Source organism: Eriocheir sinensis, chromosome 38 (assembly GCF_024679095.1).
Source record: "Eriocheir sinensis breed Jianghai 21 chromosome 38, ASM2467909v1, whole genome shotgun sequence".
NCBI lineage: Eukaryota > Metazoa > Arthropoda > Malacostraca > Decapoda > Varunidae > Eriocheir > Eriocheir sinensis.
In genome coordinates, this window is record NC_066546.1 from 13,531,415 (window position 1) to 13,554,197 (window position 22,783).

At 43.7% G+C, this 22,783-nt stretch overlaps 1 protein-coding gene across 3 annotated transcripts in view; it reads right to left on the reverse strand.

Moving 5' to 3' along the window:
- LOC127008690 (nipped-B-like protein) overlaps nucleotides 1-22,783 on the reverse strand; it is a 58,489-nt gene that overhangs the window by 15,698 nt on the left and 20,008 nt on the right. For 2 of the 3 annotated variants that reach the window (XM_050881012.1, XM_050881011.1), the window contains exons 2-11: nucleotides 10,403-10,493; nucleotides 4,460-4,628; nucleotides 4,115-4,227; nucleotides 3,352-3,816; nucleotides 2,585-2,661; nucleotides 2,323-2,411; nucleotides 2,033-2,199; nucleotides 1,701-1,858; nucleotides 1,262-1,466; nucleotides 116-306 (exon numbers count right to left, since the gene is read on the reverse strand). In XM_050881012.1, coding sequence (XP_050736969.1) covers nucleotides 116-306; nucleotides 1,262-1,466; nucleotides 1,701-1,858; nucleotides 2,033-2,199; nucleotides 2,323-2,411; nucleotides 2,585-2,661; nucleotides 3,352-3,816; nucleotides 4,115-4,227; nucleotides 4,460-4,628; nucleotides 10,403-10,475 — 1,707 coding nt within the window. In that variant the 5' untranslated portion in view covers nucleotides 10,476-10,493. The remainder of the gene's footprint in view (nucleotides 1-115; nucleotides 307-1,261; nucleotides 1,467-1,700; nucleotides 1,859-2,032; nucleotides 2,200-2,322; nucleotides 2,412-2,584; nucleotides 2,662-3,351; nucleotides 3,817-4,114; nucleotides 4,228-4,459; nucleotides 4,629-10,402; nucleotides 10,494-22,783) is intronic. The other variant, XM_050881013.1, reaches the window with a different exon arrangement.

Genomic DNA, 22,783 nt, shown 5'->3' on the forward strand with positions numbered 1-22,783 from the left:
TGGGGCATGAAATAGATGTTTCTGGACACAATGTGTAATCATGGAGCCTTGTGATGGAGATGCAGCTAATTGCAAACAAAATATGATCCAAACAATAACATAAGCAATTATTAACCTCATCCACGATGGGTGTGACCTTGCCCCCGTCACGGATGTTTTTCTCAAGGATGTTGAGGAGTCTGACCAGCCTCTCTGGCGGCACGATGGCCATGGCCCCGAGGCTCTTGAGCTTGGCTGCCTCAGAACAAAGGTCTGCCAGCTCATACTTGGGGATGAGGTACTCCTGAGGAACATCTCCATCCTCCTCTGTAACAAGAAACATGCATCATCATACTAGAACATAAAAAAGCACATTGAGCTACACTGTCACCTGGAGGGCACTGGAGAGAAGGGGGGTGTCAAACAAGGTATAACATGAAGATGGTACATACAGGAATTCTAAAATGGAAGAACTGTTACAACATGACAGAAGGAGGGCAGAGGAATGCGGATTGGAGTATGTGTTCGGAGCAAGAGGAAATATCTGCCATGACCATCACTATCCCAAAAACTTAAGAGCTTAAAATAAACCCTTGCCTTTCCCTAACATTCATATCATTTTGGTGCAATTTTGTCTTATCATCTTTACCCAGACTGGTGAGCACTAACCTTAGCTGGCAAGTGAGCATTAAATCATTTTTATTACTATCTCATATTGTAAACTCCACTATTACAAATATCACTGCCATCTGAACACAAGCTATTCCTTGACTACTATCCTTTAACAGTGGTTCCCAACATTCTTGTACTCACAACCCTTTTGCCAAAATCTTGAAATGCACATGACCCCTTGATACATGCAGTTTTACTTTCCTCGAAATATGAACACAACTTTATGATAATAATGATTAAAACACTTTTTTTTTTTGCACGGAAATGAGAGCGTAAATAATACAAAAGCATAGAAAACAATCTCAACATGATAAGCTATAATAATTATTCTCCCAAGCTATTTCTATCAAGAGTTTGTGACCCCTACAGCCAATCCTCCTCGACGAACGGGTTGGGAACCCCTGCTTTAATACATTCAGACTTATATTCATTAATAGCAGAATTTTCAGTAAAAACAATGTCATACTTCACTCTGTCATCCCCTTAAACACTTGGCTGTTCACACTAACATACCCTAAAGCACTTTACTATTTTTCACTTTGCCACTGCCCTAAGCCCTCTGCCATTCCTCATACTACCATCACATAATGCACCCTCATCTCTTCCTCACCAATTTCTGCAGTGACATCAAGGTCCTCGGTGTTGTCAAAGATTTTCTCCACAGCGCGGTTGAATCGCTGGTACACCCCACTCTCCATTAGCTCCTCTGGAGACAGCTTCTCCGTATGGGCCATCAGCTTGCGCTCAATGCGTTTGTTGGTGTATGACTTCTTTGGGATGGCAGCAGGCGGTGCTCTTCTGTTACTTTGGGTCTGCTGTAATGGCAACAATGTTATCATAAGTATGTTCAGTTTAATTAACCTAAGAGAGGATAGGGAAATCTAAGGATGAGTAGAAAAGTGAAGAGATGATACATATCTCAGAATCCTACTATCTTCTGAAATATTAAATAACACAGGGATGATGGATAACTGAATACATTTCCATCATCTTTTCTACTCAAATGGATCTTGGTGAAGTGCTATGAAAATGTTAACAACCATCCTCACCTTGGGTGCCGGCACCGCCGCCCCCTCATAATCAGAGTCGTCCCCCTCATCTTCATCATCGTCCTGGATGTCCCCTTTCCTCCTTTTCTTGGCCTCCTGCGCGGGGTTGTACTCATCCTCATCAGAATTGGCCCTGTTACGCTTGCGGTCAGCTTTATCTGGAAAAATTATGTCAAGATTGTAAAACAGTCACATACACCACGATAAATATTGAAGCATCTAATTTCCCTAAAAACAGAATTTTTTATAATATGACTGACTCAGAATTAGCAACATATAAAAGACACTGTACAACTGATTAACAAGAGCATGGAGCACTTTCATGACCTCACCTTTCCGTCGCTTCTCTTCCCGCTCCTTCTCACGGTTCTTGAAATACTTATTTGGCTTCTTCTTGTCCTCCTCCTCAGACTCAGAATCTGAGCTCATTTCTTTGTACTTGCTAGCCTCTCGGGAGCCCCGAGATCTTCTGGAGCTGCTGCCAGCACTGGTGCTGCTGCTGTAACAGTAAGATAAAGAGCTAACAGAGGGCATGTGTTGAGACTTCTCAAGACATCAGTAAATGGACAGACAAGAATGACAACCTTGTTAAAATAATAATATGCCTGACCCAAGTTCTTACCTGTTCTTGGAGCTGTCAACATGTCTGTCTGTCTTAACATTACTTGACACCCCAGACAGTTTGGGTGTGCAGGATATTGACTCAAGCTCCTGTGGAAAAAAATAAATCACATGAAACAGTGCCAAATAAATTTGCATATAATATTAAAAGGACATTTGCCTGTAATAGTAAATAATATCACTGAGGAACCAAAAGGAAGGATAGTCATGCATATAGTGACACAAAAAAAATAATCCTTCTTTGAGCAGTGGTGGTGACTCACCTCCGAGGAGAGCTTGTTGAGGACCACAACCGGCTCCTTCATCTTCCCCACAGCAAGGAAAGCATGGTCCTTACTTCCTGTTGGGGAATGACAGTGACCCATTAGAACTTTGTCATTTATCATGTTCATAATTAGACACTCAAGTTCTCGTGATGTTGCAGGGATAGGAAAGGATATCAAAATCCTCCCAACTAGGCATCTAAGGCCATGTGGCCCTACTGGTTATAGGAAGTGCTACCTCCCCCATGCTGTAACATCACAGCTGAGCATCAAGCACGTGACTTTTCAGTACCAATGAAGTAAGGGGGATAAGAATAACCAATGAGAAAGCTATTAAAGATTCAGTGGACAGCATAATGGGAAGAGGAGATTCCTTTTTTTCTGAATTAAGAGCTATGACAAGAAAATGATTTTTTTTTAAGGAAATATTCCCTTCCCTACATTTGCCTTCCTTCTTCATTACCATAGGCCTTTTGGCTCTGAGATTATCATGTCACCACTCTACCTAACTTCAGATGTCATCGGTAATAATATAAGAACACATACATAAAAAAGTAACCAAGCTATATGACAATCCTTAATTTACAAATAAAACTAAGAAATACTCGTGATACAATCATACTGTACAGTCTATATAAAAAATCAATGCAGTGTTTCTTTGAACTCAAGTGCCAGAAAGAAATCATGTTACAATATTTCACAGCTTTTAAAGAAAATAAAAGCCTGCTTCAGCCTGGCTAAGGGGTTAGTGTGAGCCATCTTAGCACCTTTAGGCTTGGCGTCCTGGGCGTGGTTGGAGGCTTCCTTTTCCTTCTGAGGCGCCACATTGGCCAGCCAGACGTCAGGCTTCTTCTCCTCCTTGCTGGCGTCACCCGGCGCTCCAGGCAGCTGGCTGAGAGGCTCCTCCGCCTGAAGCTTCAGACGGCCCTCCAGCTCCTTCTGGCCTGCCACAGCCTGGGCCTCCTCGTTGCTAGGCTTGGCCAGGGCCTTATCTGGTGGGGTCTCTTGGGGTTGAAGAGCAGTGAGCTCCCCAGGGGGGGGTATAGGGGGAGGCAAGCCCCCAGGCTCACACTTCACCTTGACCTGAGCAGCATTAGCCAGCGCTGGGCCACACTGAATTACTGACACATTGTTGATATGCTTGGCCGGCTTGGCCAACACACTGTTCGGGGGAGAGTGGACTCCAGCCTCGGTCTTGATACTTGCTCCTCCTACAGCCTCACCGCCTCCTGCTGCAACACAAACACTTGTCATATTAATGTTGCTACATCCAACAATAATGGGGCAGCTTGAGCATCCATTACCTAAGACTACAAAAACTGCTTGCTTCATCACATATTACATAGTACTTATTTGCCAAAAAAAAACACTGATGTGTCTACAGTAGAGAAATCATATCTTCAAAGGTCTCAATACACTACAAAACTGTCATTTAGATTTCAGTCCATTGATGTATCAAAGCAGAATGAGTTGATTACTTCCTTCTACATTTTGAGTACATCACAACACTGGCAAGAGCCCCACTCGTACCTGGCTTGCCAGTAAACACAGCGGGCTTACAACGCAGGATTCCCTCAAGCAGCGGTGGTGCTGTCTTCACCTCCACAGCATGCTCTGTGCCAGCATATTGCTCCTTCAGTTGTCTGCAATAACAATTTTATGTAATAATCTACTAGCAGAGAAAAACTAAATTTAATGCAAGAATGGATGTACAAATGTACCACTAATGTTTCAACTTTTTTTTCAAGGTAAATGATGATATTTCCCTAACAAGCATATTGCTTTTTTTTTCAGTATCTTGGAGTAGACAGCATAAGAAATACAACTACCAGACCCCCCGACATTGACAAGGGTCTTAGTGCCACGCCTCCTTACATGTGGTCGGCGTGGGTGCGGGCGAGGGAGTTGGCCAGCTGCTGCACCAAGTCCGGGTCCTGGCACGCTAGGAGCCGCTGGGCCTCCTCAGCTACTCTCGGGTGGAACAGCAGAGACCGGGAGTCCCCGAGGCCCACCGAGGACGAGGGAAGCGGCAGCTCAGGTAGTACTGTGGAGAAAACAAATAATTACTCTCGTATTCTTTACTTCTCAATATAATTCGCCTACACTCAGTTCCCTTCATGTCTTTACCCAATATATAAGGTCTTCACTACTGCGTATGGGAGCAGCGAAAGCATTATGTTTCGAAGGGTAAATAAACGAGACGATTCTAATGTCAAACACCGCGCCAATCGCCGCAGAATTTTCCCGCCAAAACTCGGTGCTGATCTGCGCGCCACCTGTTGCGAGGGAGGGGAGGCGCGAGGTTCAGCCACTCGCCGCCAGATGCCAGCGCTTGAATGGCGGGGAGATCCGAGACACTCCTCACCATAACATTCGCAGGCTGGTTAATAACTCTTCAATTACTTCGTGGAATCTCGTTAGATGTGAGTTTACGGTACGCGGGGAGGGGCGGGAGTGCTGGTGTGGCGGAGCGGAGGGAGCGGCCGAGAGGAGGTCGCCACTGACCTTGGCGGAGGGATAAAGAAACGTTCAGACAAACGTTGGGAGTCGCGAGGGGTCGCAAGGTCCGCGCCGTCCTTGACTCCATCTCAGCTATGACAGCTTACTATCAATAACTGTGCGTGCTTCTCACTAGATGATCTCTCTCTCTCCCTCTCTCTCCAAGAAGACGTGGTAGTAGCAGTAGTATAGTAGTAGTAGTAGTAGTAGTAGTAGTAGTAGTAGTAGTAGTAGTAGGTGGTTGGGTGGTGGTGGTAGCAGTGGTAATATTAATTATCATGATATTAATAAACAAAGCTAATGGCAAAAGCGTTGAGTGAGTTTCCTCGAAGTCGAGTGACTAGACTTAGTGAAGTTTATTAAACAACAACACATGGAAGAAAACATTACTCATTCACGATTTCCCCCAAACACACAAAAATAACAATTCTTTCTATCACTTGTCTTATACTTTTATTTACTAATGCACATATATCCCGTCCCAGGGCAATACCAAACCAACCCACCATCAATCCAAGAAACCCCACCACCATCGTGCTATACCACCATCAACAACAGATCAACAACACCTTAACTTCCAAATCACCACCACTGTCACTCCGCAATCACCATTTCTATAAAAAAAAAAATCCCAAAACTCCACCACCACACTCACCATCTCTCACGAAACATCACCCCCACCACCCTCACTACACCATCTTTCACGAAACCACCACCAACACCCCTACTTACAGAACACCACCACCACTACTCCAGACATTTAAGTTTTAAGAACAAACATTTAAATGAATACATTCTACACCCACACCAGCATTCTGCCTTAACAACAACCCTGCCATAGACATTTATTTAATCCACATTTATTTTTCTAAGTTAAATATGAAATTTCTGTTACGTATACCCGAATCTGTGTATGCTTGACAAATTAGTGAACTTGATAATAATAATAATAATAATAATAATAATAATAATAATTATAATAATAATAATTATAATAATTTAGTAGGATCAGCATAACTCTGGTAATATCATCAAGTAGGAGCAAATGGCAGTGTGATAGTAGTAGTAGTAGTAGTAGTAGTAGTAGTAGTAGTAGTAGCAGTAGCGACAGCGGCAGTAGCAGGAACCGCAGTCATGGTTTGGTAAAGCAGAAGTGGTAGTAGTAAAAGTAGTAGTAGTAGTAGTAGTAGTAGTAGTAGTAGTAGTAGTAGTAGTAGTAGTAGTGATGGTGGTGATAGTAGTAGGTAGTTCTAATAGTAGTAGCAAAGGTCTTAGATTTTTGGTAGTAGTAGAAGCAGTTGTCGTTTAAAAGAGGGAGATGAAAAGAAGAGGAAGGAAATGCAGTAAGTCAGTAAGACACGAGAATATATCCTAACACCGTATCAACAACAGCAACAACACTTGCCACTACTGAGACGCGATCGCCCTCCCCCTCCCAAACATTTATGAATCACTAGGGCACGAAATTCCCGCACTCACGGCTGCTGGGGGAGGAGGACACGCCGCGCCGCCGAAACTTTGCAGTCCACCCATCAAAACAACTGAGGCGGCGGGGACGGGGAAGGAGGGAAGGGGGGGGGGGGGAGCGTATCGTGCCAAAGGAAATTGCAACAGACCTCCTCCTCAAAGATTCATTATCAATTTCTAAAGGACTATCTCCCCTTTAGTGTCAGGGTGAACAGTTTAAACACCCCCCTTATGTTCTTCCCACTGCAATGTGTTTGTGATCCTTTTTCCGGATTATAAACACAGGGGGAGAGTTTTCCCTGTAGTGGGCGAGTGACCTACATATCGCATTCAATGACTCACCTTCCTCTCCTCTCCTTTCTCTCCCTCTCCCTCCCTTCTTGAAGCCAGCCCTCCTACACCCCTTTCTAAACCGTGCGCTAAATAGAGAAACAGATCAATAATACAACACACCATAAGGAAACGGTGAAAGGAAATGTATCTTGAGATCACTGCATTTATAAAGAATGTAAGAGTTAAAACACTGAGAGGAATGTTTGGCTCCCAGCAGTCTAGCGGTGTCTGGCATCGTTGCAGGCCGAGTCGGTTGCCATGTCGTGCCACGTGACGCAATGTAAATAAAGGCCTTGGCTTGGAGGAGAGACTCTACAGACTGACCTTAACTTCCCACTAGTGAGCGTGTGCATGTGTACGTGTGTATGTGTCAGTCTGTGAGCGTGTGTTGTCCACGCGGAGGACGACAACGTTGCCAGTGCGAGAAGAAATCTTGTTATTATCATTACTACTACTACTACTATTATTATTATTATTATTATTATTATTATTGAGGTCCATGAGAGGGCATCAAGGGAAAAGTAAAGACCTAAACTGAATCCCCTCGAAGAGCAGACATGTGAAAGAGTGACAGTAAAGAGAAACGGGGGGACAAAAATAAAATAGCAGATACAATTCCTTTATTTATATATGCGTCGCGTCTAACCTGATTTCAGTCTATTTATAAGTGCCACACGGAAATATTCGCCGGGAAATTACATGATTATTTTTCCCTTTATTCGTTTATATGTATATGATCAGTGCCACGTGGAAAGATTAACCACACCAATACATGACGTCGCTTTTCCCTTATCTGTTTATTTTGCGTCGAATCCTACCGAATTTCAGAGTACTAATAATGTGCCAGGAAGATTAGCCGGACTAATATATGAAGCTGTTGATGCGTGAACAGAGCACGCACATCAGTTACCAGGTTGGACTGCTGCCTAAGTAGTTAAGAGCCGCTGCTAAGTTGATAGGTGACTGATAAGCAGTTTCCCTTCCACTGACTCACGCGGGACTGAGCCAGACTGGGGCAATGTTGTGACGGCTACCGCATGACTCACGCCCAGCCCATTCACCTTTAGCCAAGAGAAAATGAGCTTCCCACGTGTTATTGGCATTTTAAAACAGTGCAAGGACGCTGATCAGGCTACTTTCTAATGGTTGAGATTTACTGAGACGCCAACATATTATTTTTTTTTTACTTGTATACATAAACTGTGACCTCGTGGTATAAAAAGCGGCAACAAGCTGTCATTTCTCAATCATTTGTTATAATAATAATAATAATAATAATAATAGCGCATCATCATGGTAAAAAATAAACTAATACATAAGCTATGTCCTCTACTCTCAAGCATGAAAACTATAAGATAATAACACTTCCGTGGCATATGCTCTTTATGTTCGGTGAAAATACCTTAATCAGACTCAATTGCAACTTGTAAGAGCTACTATCAGCCAGGAAATGTGTAGAGTATGTATGTAAACAAATTGTCCTTGACTGAAATAAGAACCATTCTGAAACCCACTTGCCTTCCTCAATGAGAGAGAGAGAGAGAGAGAGAGAGAGAGAGAGAGAGAGAGAGAGAGAGAGACATAGGGCACACTCAACTAAACATCACACACCAGCTTCTCCTACCCGTGTGCCTGCAAGCGGCGCGTATGTGGTCAGCTGTTCTATGTGCTCTTTAATCTTTCTTTCATAGTTATCTCGCCGCCAGCAAAAACTAATGAGCAAGTGTAGCGGGGCGCGGCCACCTGTTGTGCGGCTTCCGTATTCAGGGCAGGAAAAGGGTAGGAATTCCAACATCTAATACGAATACTTCCCCTATGCAAATGGAAATAAAAAAGGAGGTATTTAATTCTTGATACCGTATATATTTTCCGTCTCTCTCTCTCTCTCTCTCTCTCTCTCTCTCTCTCTCTCTCTCTCTCTCATTATACTGTTACCTCGAGGGGGGGGAAAGTGGAGTAAGAAGATGAATATAGGTAAGTGATTTGAGGTAAGCGGAGGTGAGTGAAGCTAAGAAAAGAAGATTGAAGCGGATTAAAGTGGAGATTATAAGGGATTATGAGGTAAGTTAAAGCAAAGAAGTGGAGTTAAGTGGAGATACGTGAAGCTAAGTAGGATAAGGTTTAAGTGGAAAGTGGAGATAACTGAAGCTGTGGAATATTAATGAAGTGGAGTAGAGTGGAAATGACATGAAAGTAAGTGAAATGAGGTAAGTTGAGATGATTGAAGTAGGATGAGACTGAAGTGGAGATAAGTGAAGCTAAGTGGTATACGAGGTAAGCTGAGGTGAGTGAAGCTAAGTGGAATAAAACAGAAGTGGAGTACAGTGGAGATGAGTTAAGGCTAGTGAAATCCGACTTAAGTGGAAGGTGGAGAAAAGTGAAGCTATGCAGAATAATATTAAAGTGGAGTAGAGAGGTATGTGTAGAGCTAAGTGGAATGAGACTGAAGTGGAGCAGATATAAGTAAAGGCAAACGGAATAAGACTGAAGTGGAGTAGAGTGGAGATAAATTAAGCTAAGTGGAAGATGACTAAAGTGGAGTAGAGTGAAATAAGAATGAAGTGAAGCAAAGTAGATTAGTGCAGCAAAGTGGAAGAAGATGAAAGTGGATTGAAGCTAAGTGGAATAACACTGGCATGGAAATATGAGCAGCTAAGTGGAATAAGTGAAGAAGAGTGGAGATAAGCAAAGTTGAATGGAATGATTTATACAAAGTGGAGGAGTTTAATACAGAAGAACAGATATCAAAAGGGCAAAGTGATATGCAAGTGGAGTGCAGATGGAGCATACTAAGATCCTAATATAGTTGAATAGGTATCAGAAAGACTAAGTGAAATACAGGTGGAGTGGAGGTGGAGTATGCGATTTGAATATAGTAAAATTAAGAGTATGAGCTGAGCGGAATACCAATGGAGTGGAGATGGAGTACACGGAGATTATCATAGAGTAGATATAAGGAAAGCGAAGGGAGATAGAAGTGGAGTAGAGGTGGAATGGTAGGCGAAATGCAAGTTCTTTCCTTCACTGTAAAAAAAAAATAATATATAGTAAGCGCTGAGCGAAATGAAAATGGAGTGGAGATGAAGGACACAGATTTTCATAAAGTAGAGTAGATATAAGGAAAGCGAAGGGAGATAGAAGTGGAGTAGAGGTGGAGTGCTGGGTGAAATGCAAGTTATTTCCTTCACTGTAAAAAAATAATAATAATATATAGTAAGCGCTGAGCGAAATGAAAATGGAGTGGAGATGAAGGACACAGATTTTCATAAAGTAGAGTAGATATAAGGAAAGTGAAGGGAGATAGAAGGAGGTGGAGTGCTGGGTGAATGCAAGTTATTTCCTTCAACTGTAAAAATAATAATAATATATATAGTAAAATGGAGATAGAACAGGAGTAGAGGTGGACTGCTAGGCGAAATGTAAGTTCTTTCCTTCACTGTAAAAAAAAAAAAAAAAAAAAAAAAAAAAAAAAAAGGCTTGTAGGTGGAGTCTAGCCAGTGTGGTGGTTCGTGTACTTACATTGGGTGAGACTGGCGATGCCCGCTAGGGTGGTGACGGGCACTTGTGGATTGGTGTTCGGCTCCCCATTCATCCTGCCCCATCACTACACCTGGAATAGCATACACAAGCCTCTAATTAGCACTATACCGCACCTGTGTCCCTCATGCTTACTATTAGCACCACCGCAACCACTACTATAAAGAAATACTACTAATACTAATACCTACTACTAATAATAAGGATGATGATTTCCAACCATCCTATTCTTAACACTACGTTTGGAACACTATTACTATTACTACTTTGAATATCTTACATGTATCCTTCCCACACACCCACATCCACCCACCCACCCACACACAAACACACATATACACACACACCTAATGAGCATAACACTTAAAATATATGTAATTACTTAAATTATAACTACTACTCGTTTATCTTGCACAATCATACCTTACTCATTTAACTGCAATAAATTTACGAAACTGCTACTACTACTACTACTGCAATTATTATCATTACGCCTACCATCACGACTTATTGCGTATGATTAAGACTTCTGGCTCACTAACACGAACCACACACCTGCCACACGCAATAATTGTAAACATCTGCCTACACACCTCCCACACTTGCAAATAATTATATACAACTGCTACACTTGCAAATAAATATAGCAGTACACCACCTGTGGCGTCACTGATACTGCACGCACACACACACACACACACACACACACACACACACACACCAATCAACCCTCCACCCACGACCTTGAAAATAAATCACACGTTAATATTGACAAGAAACAAATCGATCCCACACTATCATTCTCTTCGCCGATATATACATGGTCCCAACACACACACACACACACACACACAGATAAGTTGGATAAATATGGGCATGGCGCCAACACGATATGAGCATGACTAAAATCCTATAAACTACAATAAGGTAAACACACACACACACACGGTAGGTAAGAGCTAGCTAGACACAACAGCACCAGCACGTCAGTCCGTCAATACGCCCACCACCAAGACGCAAACATCGTACCAGACGGGGAATTATCGTACACGTGGCTTCCCGGCTCCGTGTGTGGCTGGCTCGGGCTTCGTCGCGTCGCGTCTACACGTTTCCATCCCAACCGCGGCCTTGCGTCACACACTCCTCCGTCTCCACTGCCTACACGCTCCACCTCGCCGGGGAGTTGTGATATTTTGTTCCCACGAGTGAGAGTTTGTTTGATTGTGTGTGAGTGTGAGTGCGTGTGTGTGTGTGTTCCTACCAATACTTCAACATATTTCTTTAGCATGGCAACGGTAATAACAATAGTAATAATAATAATAATAATAATAATAATAATAATAATAATAATAATAATAACAATAATAATAATAATAGCTCTAATAGCGCAAACAACAATGCATAACCACAACAACAAGTATCAGATGGTCAGGACACCTTTAGTCCTACTCAATGCGGAGAGAGAGAGAGAGAGAGAGAGAGAGAGAGAGAGAGAGAGAGAGAGAGAGAGAGAGAGAGATGCCACCTGCAAATCTCAACGGTAAATCAAGCTAAACGAGCAACAGCAACAAAGAGTCAGACAAGAAGCGGCTCCTGAAAGGTTTCTCTCGTAGCTGGTAACTGTTGGCAACCCGGGAGCAGAATTATCCACTCTCCTCCTCCTCTCCCGTTTCCTCCCCTCACCCCCCTTAAACCTGTCCCTAGTTGATTGCAAGGCATTTATCGGGGAGAGCGAGGCTGCACACACACACACACACACACACACACACACACACACACCGTTGAGAGGAAGAGGAGGAGGAGGAGCAAGGGGGCGTATCAGCTGATCGGTTGCCTGTCTCCCTGCCTGACTGTCTGGGAGTCTGGGAGAAGAGGAGGAGAGAGGAAAGAGAGAGGGAGGGGGACCACTGATCGCCCACTCACCACCTCTCTGCTCTCTCCCTCTCTTCTCTCTTGTCACCAACTCTCCCTCTCCCCTTTTCCCCCCATTTCCCTTGCCTGTACCCTCCCTGTCACCTCTCTTACGCTCCCTTACCCTCTTTCCTGCACCTCGCCCCCTCTCCATCCCTCCGTACTCCCACCACCATTACCACCAGCCAGACTGCAGCAACAAGGGAACACCACCACCATCACCACCAGAATGCTTTGTTGTGTTAGCGCGGTCTCTGTCTGTCTGGTGTCTCGCTGGGTTTCTCTATAATGCATACATCTTTGTCTATGTGATTTTCCTTAATGATTACATGGTTCGGTATGGCTCAGTTATCACTCTTGATATTGTTCTTGTCTATAGGTTTGCTTTGTAGAGAGGAGGAGGAGGAGAACGAAGAGGAGGGGGGTTGAAAATATGTTAACACAATTCGTTATTCTCTCTGCCCGCCGCCGCCGCCACCATCATCCTTCCTCGCTGTCCCCTGTAAACTCCTTTGTTCTTTTTTTTCTGCAGTAAAGGCGGCAGCTCAAGGTTGTACAGAAGACGAAAAAGCCCGTCAGAAAGTCATCAATGCTCCACTATCTTCGGCACAAGGAGCGTCTTTCCCATGATAACTCCACCACTTAAAAATTCATGAGTCTACTCCATGCCCAAACTTTTGAACCCAGTGACCTGTACCCAACCAAGCATCACATAAATGAAGCTGTAATCCCATGCTTCCTCAAACACCCTCCAGCCAACTTACATCATCGTCACCCACTGTGATACACTAAAGCAGCCTTGAAATACAACACACTGATTTTGTCCCCCTGAGAGCAGACAAATTTAACCAAACCTTAACTCTTTGATTTTGTGCCCCCAGAAAAGTCAAACCTAACCTAACAATTCTTTAGTTTTGTTCCCCAGAAAGCAGTAAAACCTAACCTAACCTGAAAATAAAGTTCTTTGGTTTTATGTTCCCTAGAAAACAACCAAACCTATCCTAACCTAATCTCTTTGGCCCTGTAAAGAAGCTAACCTAAGCATACCTTGCAATACTGTTCTTTGAATGTTCCCCAGAAAGCAGTAAAACATAACCTTACCTGAAAATAAAGTTCTTTTGTTTTATGTTACCGAGAAAACAACCAAACCTATCCTAACCTAATCTCTTTGGATATGTCCCCCTGTAAAGAAGCTAACCTAAGCATACCTTGCAATACTGCTCTTTGAATGTCCACTAGAAAACTAAATCAGGCAACTCAGTCCTTTCATTAGCCTCCCACTGGTGCGGACTCGTGCTAAACATAACCCCGTCACCACCCCCTACAGCAGCTCCTCAATAAGGCGCCCTCCCCAAGGCTCAACAATAGCGTTCTCAGAGCCCGTCTTCACACGCTAGGGGCGAAGACAATGGCGATGCGCTGACACATGAATCGGGCTCCACCGTGTACCCAACGCTCTCCTCAGGTTAGCAAGGCCGCCAAACTTGCAGCCGTCAGCATATAAACATACCTGAGATGCTTTTTGAGTACCACGCCAGATCATCATAACACAATGTAATATGATGTAAGATACGACTACAGCACAAGCTTACGCAATATACACTTTTTTTTTTTACAGCAAGGAAGGCAGCTAAAGGGTAAAAAACAAACAAACAAACAAACAATAAGAGAAAAAGCAGTGAGTGGCCAAAAGAGGTAATTTTAGAAAGTGCAACACATCACCAAATACACACCTTCAAAACACAACACAACACACCTTGATCAACACACACCATCACACAACAACCCAACCTCAATAAACACCATCACAACACAAAACAAGTCATTACTCACACTTCCAAACCAAAACACAACCCACCCTCAACACAACAACACGTAACGCAAACAAAAACAATACTGCCACGCGTGACACAACCAACCCACCGATCACCCTCAACACACACACACACACACACACACACACAAATATAGAGAGATGGAAGTGACATTTAACGCTCCTTCTGTGTGGTAAAGGTTAATGTCACGTTTTACTCATGCATAAGTCACACGCTTTTCTCTCTTGCCACTTTGCTGCATATTAGCGGAGGAGGGGAGGGAGAGGTTGCTGCTGCTAAGGGGGTGGGGGGAGCGGAGAGGGAGCTGCTAAAAAGAACCTCCACGCGCTGAAACAAATACTAAGAGGAAGGGGATCATTAACTGTTGCTAGGGATATAACTTGTGTGGGCGTGTGAGTATTGGGTTGCACGGAATACACTGCACGGGTTGCTTAAAATAGCGACGAGGGAATACGAGGAAACTGTTAAATGTTGCTAGGAGTGTAATTTGTGTTGGTCTGAGCGTCGTGTTGCAAGGAGTGTTGTGCGTTTAAAGTTGATGCTGCTGCTGCTAAGAAACTCCACGTGTTGTTATAAATAGAGAGAGAGGAAGGTTTGTCAACTGTTGTCATGTTGGTCTAAGTATTGTGTGTTGCAAGGAAGACTATGTTGAAGATGGTGTTGCTGCTAAAAAAAAAACAGCTGAACGTGTTGCTATAATTAAAGCAAGGGAATTATCAACTGTTGCCATGTATATAACTTGTGTTTGGCTAAGTATTGTGTGTTGCAAGGAATAAATAGTGCATGTTGCTGTTGGTGTTGCTAGGAATGTTGCAAGTGCAGCTTCAAATACTGAGGACAAGGAAATTATTGTGTTGCCAGGAATATAACTCGAGTTGGCCTAAGTGCTGTGTTGCAAGTATTGTGTGTGTTGGTGTTGTTGCTGCTGATACTATTGCCAGTGCGGCTTCAAGTACTAAGGGTGGGGGGAGTTATTGTGTTGCTAGGAACCTAAGTTGTGTTGGCCTATTGTGTGTTGCAAGGAAGAGTGTACGTTAGTGTTGCTAGGAATACTGCAAGTGCGGCTTCAAGTACTATGGGTGGGGGAATTATTGTGTTGCTAGGAACCTAAGTTGTGTTGCAAGGAAGAGTGTACGTTGGTGTTGCTAGGAATACTGCAAGTGCGGCTTCAAATACTAAGGGTGAGGAAATTGTGTTGCTGGGAATACAACGTGTGAATGCGAATACTGTGTTGCTGAGTGTTGCACGTTAGTCTGGTAATACTGGACGCTTGAGAGCTATTCATGAAAGTGTTGCCAGGAATATAACGAGTGTGGGAGTAAGAGTATCAACAAAGCAAAAACTAAATGGAAGCAAAGTGTATGAAATTTTCCCAGTAAAGTAATAACATCTCTTAGCATAGGAGTGTAATATAAAGGTCGTTTTGGAATATAACGAGTGTGGGAGTACGAGTATCAACAAAGCAAAAACTAAATGGAAGCAAAGTGTATGAAATTTAAGAGGCAAAAACGGTTTAAAGCTGCCGGTTGTTCCCGAGTAAGTAATAACATCTCTTAGCATAGGAGTTTGTAATAAGGTTGCGTTGTCAGGAATATAACGAGTGTGGGAGTAAGAGTATCAACAAAGCAAAAACTAAATGGAAGCAAAGTGTATGAAATTTAAGAGGCAAAAACGGTTTAAAGCTGCCGGTTGTTCCCGAGTAAGTAATAACATCTCTTAGCATAGGAGTTTGTAATAAGGTTGCGTTGTCAGGAATATAACGAGTGTGGGAGTAAGAGTATCAACAAAGCAAAAACTAAATGGAAGCGCAGTGTATGAAATTTAACAGAGGCAAAAACGGTTTAAAGCTGCAGGTTTGTTTTCGAGTAAGTAACAACAGATCTCTTAGCATAGGAGTTTGTAATAAGATCGTTAATATTCCCTCTTCGTGTCTCATGCAGTAATATCTTTTATAACTATATTTCATCAACTTGAGTTCATTTCATCCCTACGTCATAAACATCCTTTACGCTAACATTTATTTTTTCATTAGTTCGCCTTTACACAATGTTATCCTTGCATCCTAAAACACTCCACCGCCCTTTGTTGTCTATATTTCATCAGCTTTCTCCTTTCGATCACTAAAAACGTTAAAAATGTCTATATTTCATCAACTTCCTCTTTTCCATCACTAAAAACGTCATCAATTTCCCTTACACCGACATTTTTCATTAGTTCACCCTTTAAAAACGTTACCTTTACACCTTTTGGCACATTTTGGCATTTTCTCAACAGTCTTACCAATCCCCATAGTCATCAACATCCCTTGCATTGACATTTTTCATTAGTTCACCATGGCAAAACGTAACCGATGCCCTCTGAAACACTACACCGCCCAATGCTGTAACCTATAATTCATCAACTTGAATATCCCTTACATTGACATATATTTCATTAGTTTACCTTAACAAAAGCGTGACCTTTCCACCTGAAACCCTCCACCGACCATCGTTGTAATCCTTCATCACGGCGGGGCGCAGGCATGTGACGTAACAGACAGGCGAGGGGGCGGCCTTGATTATGATAGTGAAGCAATGGCAGAGTGGCGCCGCGCTATGGCTACAGTTGGTATTATGACACTTTTCACATCAACTACTTCTAAAAGTCAAAGAGGGGATCAATCGGACTCTAACAAGTGTTTCTTTAGGTTCATGGTACAGAAGCAGGGTCAAACTACCACCAGGGTAAGAAAACTACTACTGGAAATGCCCAAAACTCCTACGAAAGCCTGGTCAAATATGTCAACTTGGGCCTTAAAATGTTTAGTAATACCGCCTTACCGTGTCCTCATGTTTCTATTCTGGATACGTTGCCTGCTGACTCTATACGCGTCAATACATCAACAGACAACAGGTGATGATTGATGAATGGATGAGCGAATGGATGTTCATGTTCGTTACATCACATGCAAACAACATTACTGTTATTCTCTCTATATATAAGATAAATAAGTTCACTGATCGCATGCTGTTTCATAATCCTTTTTTTTACACAACACTTTTTAGCGACCGTTTTTATCTATGTCACGTGATGTAAGATTTATATAAACAAGACGCCTTTTATACGTTTAAACAATCAAGGCTTTCACTAATCTCTCTCTCTCTCTCTCTCTCTCTCTCTCTCTCTCTCTCTCTCTCTCTCTCTCTCACACACACACGCCAAAATCTCACCCACAAGTAAATCACAGCCTCATCAAACACGTTACCACCAATACTAATACACTGACCCCAACCCGGCGAACCCTAGCAACTGCACTCCTATATTTGTTGTTGCCAAGACACCCCCCCCCCCACCCCCCACCCCCCGTGACCTTGATCGAGCCGCGCTATTAGTGTATGCGGCGGTTTACACTTTATTACACGAAGCGTCAAGGAACTATGGAGAGCAGGAAGATGCGAGATTGGAGGGTATGTTGATGAATGAATTGTATGAGGAGGAATGGTGGATCTCTCTCTCTCTCTCTCTCTCTCTCTCTCTCTCTCTCTCTCTCTCTCTCTCTCTCTCTCTCTCTCTCTCTCTCTCTCTCTCACACACACACGAAAATCCCTGCAGACCCTTACCTTACTTAAATTCATACAGACAAATAAACAAATACATTAAATTCACACATACAAAAAGCGAGGTAGGTATCTATAATTACATACATTCTTCCACTTAAAACTACCACAAATTACGCACCACCTGGTCTTACTGCTGCTATAACGACTCCCAGAGATGATTATATCCTCTATCAACGAGTGATTATTACGTACTCAAAACTGTCATAATTACATCCATTAGATCATGCTTCATTTTCTGGTGTGTGTGTGTGTGTGTGTGTGTGTGTGTGTGTGTGTGTGTGTGTGTGTGTGTGTGAGAGAGAGAGAGAGAGAGAGAGAGAGAGAGAGAGAGAGAGAGAGAGAGAGAGAGAGAGAGATTAATTAGAACTCATTGATTGTGTGAAAAGGTAATGATTTAAACTAGAATGATTCAGCAAACAAATACAGCGAAAAAGTACTGAGGTTAATGTAAACAAAAATGAGAAGTCTCTCTCTCTCTCTCTCTCTCTCTCTCTCTCTCTCTCTCTCTCTCTCTCTCTCTCTCTCTCTCTCTCTCTCTCTCTGTCCTCCGGCGAACACCTGCCAACGTCTACACACCACTGCTTAAGAATGCACCTGTTTCCTGCTATCCCAGACATACCTGCAAACGTCTCGATAAACACTCCTTGCCTTCCTTGGACTGACCAATGGTTACACTGCAAGGGACACCGACAGACAGAAAAGGAGAAAAAAAGCTGCTTCGACAGACACACAGGATGGAAAAAATGTGGTCTTACGTAGATAGGATTCGGGGAAGACACCTAAAACAGAGACGATACAAAAAAAAGTCGAGTGTAATACATATTTATAAGTTATGAATAAAGCTTCTGGTTACTCCCAAGTCTGATGTCTCATGAACCCAAGATGCCAGACAACAACTGAACTAAGTGACAGATGCAGAAGAAAGAAAAAACAGTAGTAGTAGTAGTAGTAGTAGTAGTAGTGGTGGTAGTAGTAGGAAGAGAAGAACAGACAGAGACAGAGAGAACCGCTATCACCATCACCACCACCACCACCACAGTCATCCTCTCTCTTATCAACAAGTGGTCCTTTACCCTCGCCACCACCTCCACCACCATCACCACCGCATGCCCCGCCGCGCCAAGCCACTGTCTGCACGTCTGTCTGACCTTCACACACACACACACACACACACACACACACACACACACAAAGGTTTACGCTGTCTTCCACCAACCTCCCTGCGCCTCTCTCTCTCTCTCTCTCTCTCTCTCTCTCTCTCTCTCTCTCTCTCTCTCTCTGCCCTCCTGACACCATTCCCCGCCCCTATCAGCCTGTCAGTCCCGCCCCTCCAGTCAAGCGATCACCACCACCATCACCACACTGCCATCACCATCACCACCACTATCACCACCAGCACCACCTCCACAACAGCTGACGCTCTCCACACACACACACACACACACACACCGCAAGCACTGGCCAACACCAAACAGCTGACGGAAGCGAGGGGAGGGAGTTCATGCAGTCTCTCTCTCTCTCTCTCTCTCTCTCTCTCTCTCTCTCTCTCTCTCTCTCTCTCTCACATTTTTTCCCAACAAAACATTCACAATCTCGACTTTTTCTCCTAACAACTAAAGCAGGAAAACAACAACATATTTTCTTTCCTTAACAATCTCTGTAAACATTTAAAACACACACCAGCAGCAAGAAAATATATTAAAACTCACTATTTCCCTTTAGATAAACACATTCACAATCACATCCGGTCTTTTTTCTTCATCCTAACGATTTAAACCAGAGTGCACTGACATCTACCTGCTTTTATTTCCTACTCACCTGTACGTCCACTTGAAACACTCACATATTAACCTCAGGGGTAATTCATTCATGGCCAAGATCAAACTTCATCTCGCCAATTACTCTATCTTTCCACGACGATTCAAATTTTTCGGGACTTACATACCTACATTTGATACGGCTTTCACTGAGGTTCTGGGTATTTCCTTGGATAGTTTAAATAGGCTTCTACACCATGAAGGCAAAAAAAATACACCCATGAGAACCCAACTTATCTCCTGTGTGGCCCTGTAGAAATAACTGTTGAGACTCGAAACCGTCCAAGAATCCGAGCTTATATACAACACCATCCAATCCTTCTTCACATAACGACCAAAGTAATACATTCAGAATCGCATCAATTTCAACACCTGCCCACCCCCAGAAGGTACCCAGCACCCCCCTCCCCCTCCCCCCAGCAGAAGTTCTCTCAGGTATGGACAGGTGGAGGTGAAGTGAAGCCCACGCCGCCGCAGGTGAACGAAGGTAAGGAGGAGGAGGGGGAGGAGGCGCGTGGCTTTGTTACGTTCTGGAGAAAGGAGGGAGGGAGAGAAAATGGGGGGTGGGGGGGAGGAGGAGCATGGAGGAGAGATGTAAACAATGCAGTCCCTCCGCTTCTCGCTTCTCCCTCCACTACGCTCTCTCTCTCTCTCTCTCTCTCTCTCTCTCTCTCTCTCTGCTATCGACAAGGCAGTAGTATTCTTGCCGGAGAGAGAGAGAGAGAGAGAGAGAGAGAGAGAGAGAGAGAGAGAGAGAGAGAGAGAGAGACGAACAGATGGGGATGAAAGGTTGTATATAAAGGAAAAAGAGTAAGGAAAGGCAAAGGGAGGAAAGGACAAAGAAGTAAGGAATACAGGAAGGTGAAATAGGAGTAAAAAAGGAAGGAAAGGAGGAACACAGTGAAGTAGGAAATGAAGGAGGAGGAAGCGTGTGCGAGAACGTTTGAAGGGAGGAAGGAAGCAAGGAAGTACGAAGAGAGGGGGAGAGGAAGGCAAACAGGAAAACATTGAGGGACAGACGGATGAAACGAGGGAGGAGGAAGAGGAGGAAGTGTGGGAGTGGAGGGAGAGGAAATGAGCGTGGGAGTGCGGTAGGGAAGGAAGAGAAACGATGAATGAAGCTCAGTAGGGAAGGACGGAGGGAGGGAATGAGGAAACGATAAGCTGGTGGAAGAGGAGGAGGATTAGGAAACATTGAGAGGCAGAACAGGAAAAAGGAAAAAGCTGAGCTAGGAATAAAAGAGGAGGGGAGGAGTACGCGGAAACATGGAAATGTAGGCAACAGAAAGCCTACTGGCATCATTACGAGGTTGCCCGCTCTGGTGATTTAATCTGCTCGACAGTCACTTGGTGCCCGCATGGCAGATGAAAGCACTTGAGTATTGAATGTATTGCTGACACATCGAAATGACGGTCGATTCGATTTTTGAAGTTGATGGTATTCACATATATATATACTACTTCTGAAGGAAGATTGTTCCAGTGGCGGAAGACTCCGTTCAAGAAGAAACTCCTGTCATGTCTGTGCAGCATCGACTCGATTGAATGGGTAAACCGTTATTTCTAGTTCTTGAGTTGGTCTGCAGCTCAAAGAACTTGGAAGGATGACATTACTTGAATCACATCCCCTCGAAGAAGGGAGATGGTATACACGAAAAGGTACGGAAAGAGTGGGAAGCAAAAGAAAAAAGGAACCTAAGCCAGGAGAAGAGATGAGGTAAGAAGAGGTAGAGGCAAGAAGTGGTGGAGGAGGAAGAGGATACACTAACGAAGAAAAATGGGAAGCAAAAGCATGGAAATCAGGAGAGAGAGAGAGAGAGAGAGAGAGAGAGAGAGAGAGAGAGAGAGAGCAAAAAGATAAGCCGACAAGGTAGATAAAGAGGAAGTAGTGTAGAAATACTAAATACTGAAGGAAAACAGAGAGAGAGAGAGAGAGAGAGAGAGAGAGAGAGAGAGAGAGAGAGAGAGAGAAAATATATGCCGACAAGGTAGATAACGAGGAACAAGTGGAGAAATACTAAATACTGAAGGAAAACAGAAGGAGTAGAGAGAGAGAGAGAGAGAGAGAGAGAGAGAGAGAGAGAGAGAGAGAGAGGATGCCAGGAGGGAGGGATGAGATAAAAGCTTGGTGCCCTCCCCCTTCCTCCTATCCTCCCCAATCAATAGGTGTGTCCCTCAGGTGATCGTAGAGGTGACCGCCAGGTAGACACAACAAACCCGTCATGCACTCAGGCTCAATGGACCTTCCTGCCATACCGCCAAAACACATACACGATCATCAGGTAGGAAAATAGAGGGGGAAGGGAGACATACACCACAGACCCACAAGGAAACAGTAAAACATAAGGACTGCTAAATAAAACGACCTTCCTGCACGCGGTCATCAGGAAGGGATATGGAAGGGGAAGGGAGGGAGGGGAGAAAACACTAGTATTCCCCTATAAAAAAAGGTGCGTAAAGCAAAAATGGACAATGAAAAACTAGACTGCTAATAAAACGACCTTCCTGCTTCCCATGCTACCAAAACACAAACACGCGGTCATCAGGAAGGGATATGGAAGGGGAAGGGAGGGAGGGGTAAAGCACTAGTACCCTAGACTAGACTGCTAATAAAACGGGCCTTCCTGCCTCCCTTGCCACCAAAATACAAACACGCGGTCATCAGGAGGGGATATGGAAGGGGGAGGGAGGGAGGAAGGGAGAGGGAGAACACACCAGAGCACCCCATATAAAAAAGTAATACATAATGGACAAGGAAAATTAAAGATTGCAATATGAAGACTTTAAAAAAATGTATTAAAACGAAACTAGTAGGTCCGATTCCAGTGCTGGGTAGTAAGGAACCTGTCTTATTAGGTACTGACTTGTAGGAATGAACTTGTAAACATTGATAAACGCGGATGAGACGTACATAAATAAACGCAACAAACGAAGGAACATTACTAAACAAACAAGTGGATAAAATGAACAAAACAGATGAAAGGAAAACCCTGGAGAGAGAGAGAGAGAGAGAGAGAGAGAGAGAGAGAGAGAGAGAGAGAGAGAGAGAGAGAGAGAGAGAGAAGGCAACACACAAAAATAGCCAGCACAACACGCCTTCAAAATCTCGCGAACAGAAACAAACACACGTGGAGGCAGCCAGGTAACGTGACCTTAATTGGATGCCCCGCCAGGTGGGCGGGGCTCGGACCAACGACCTCT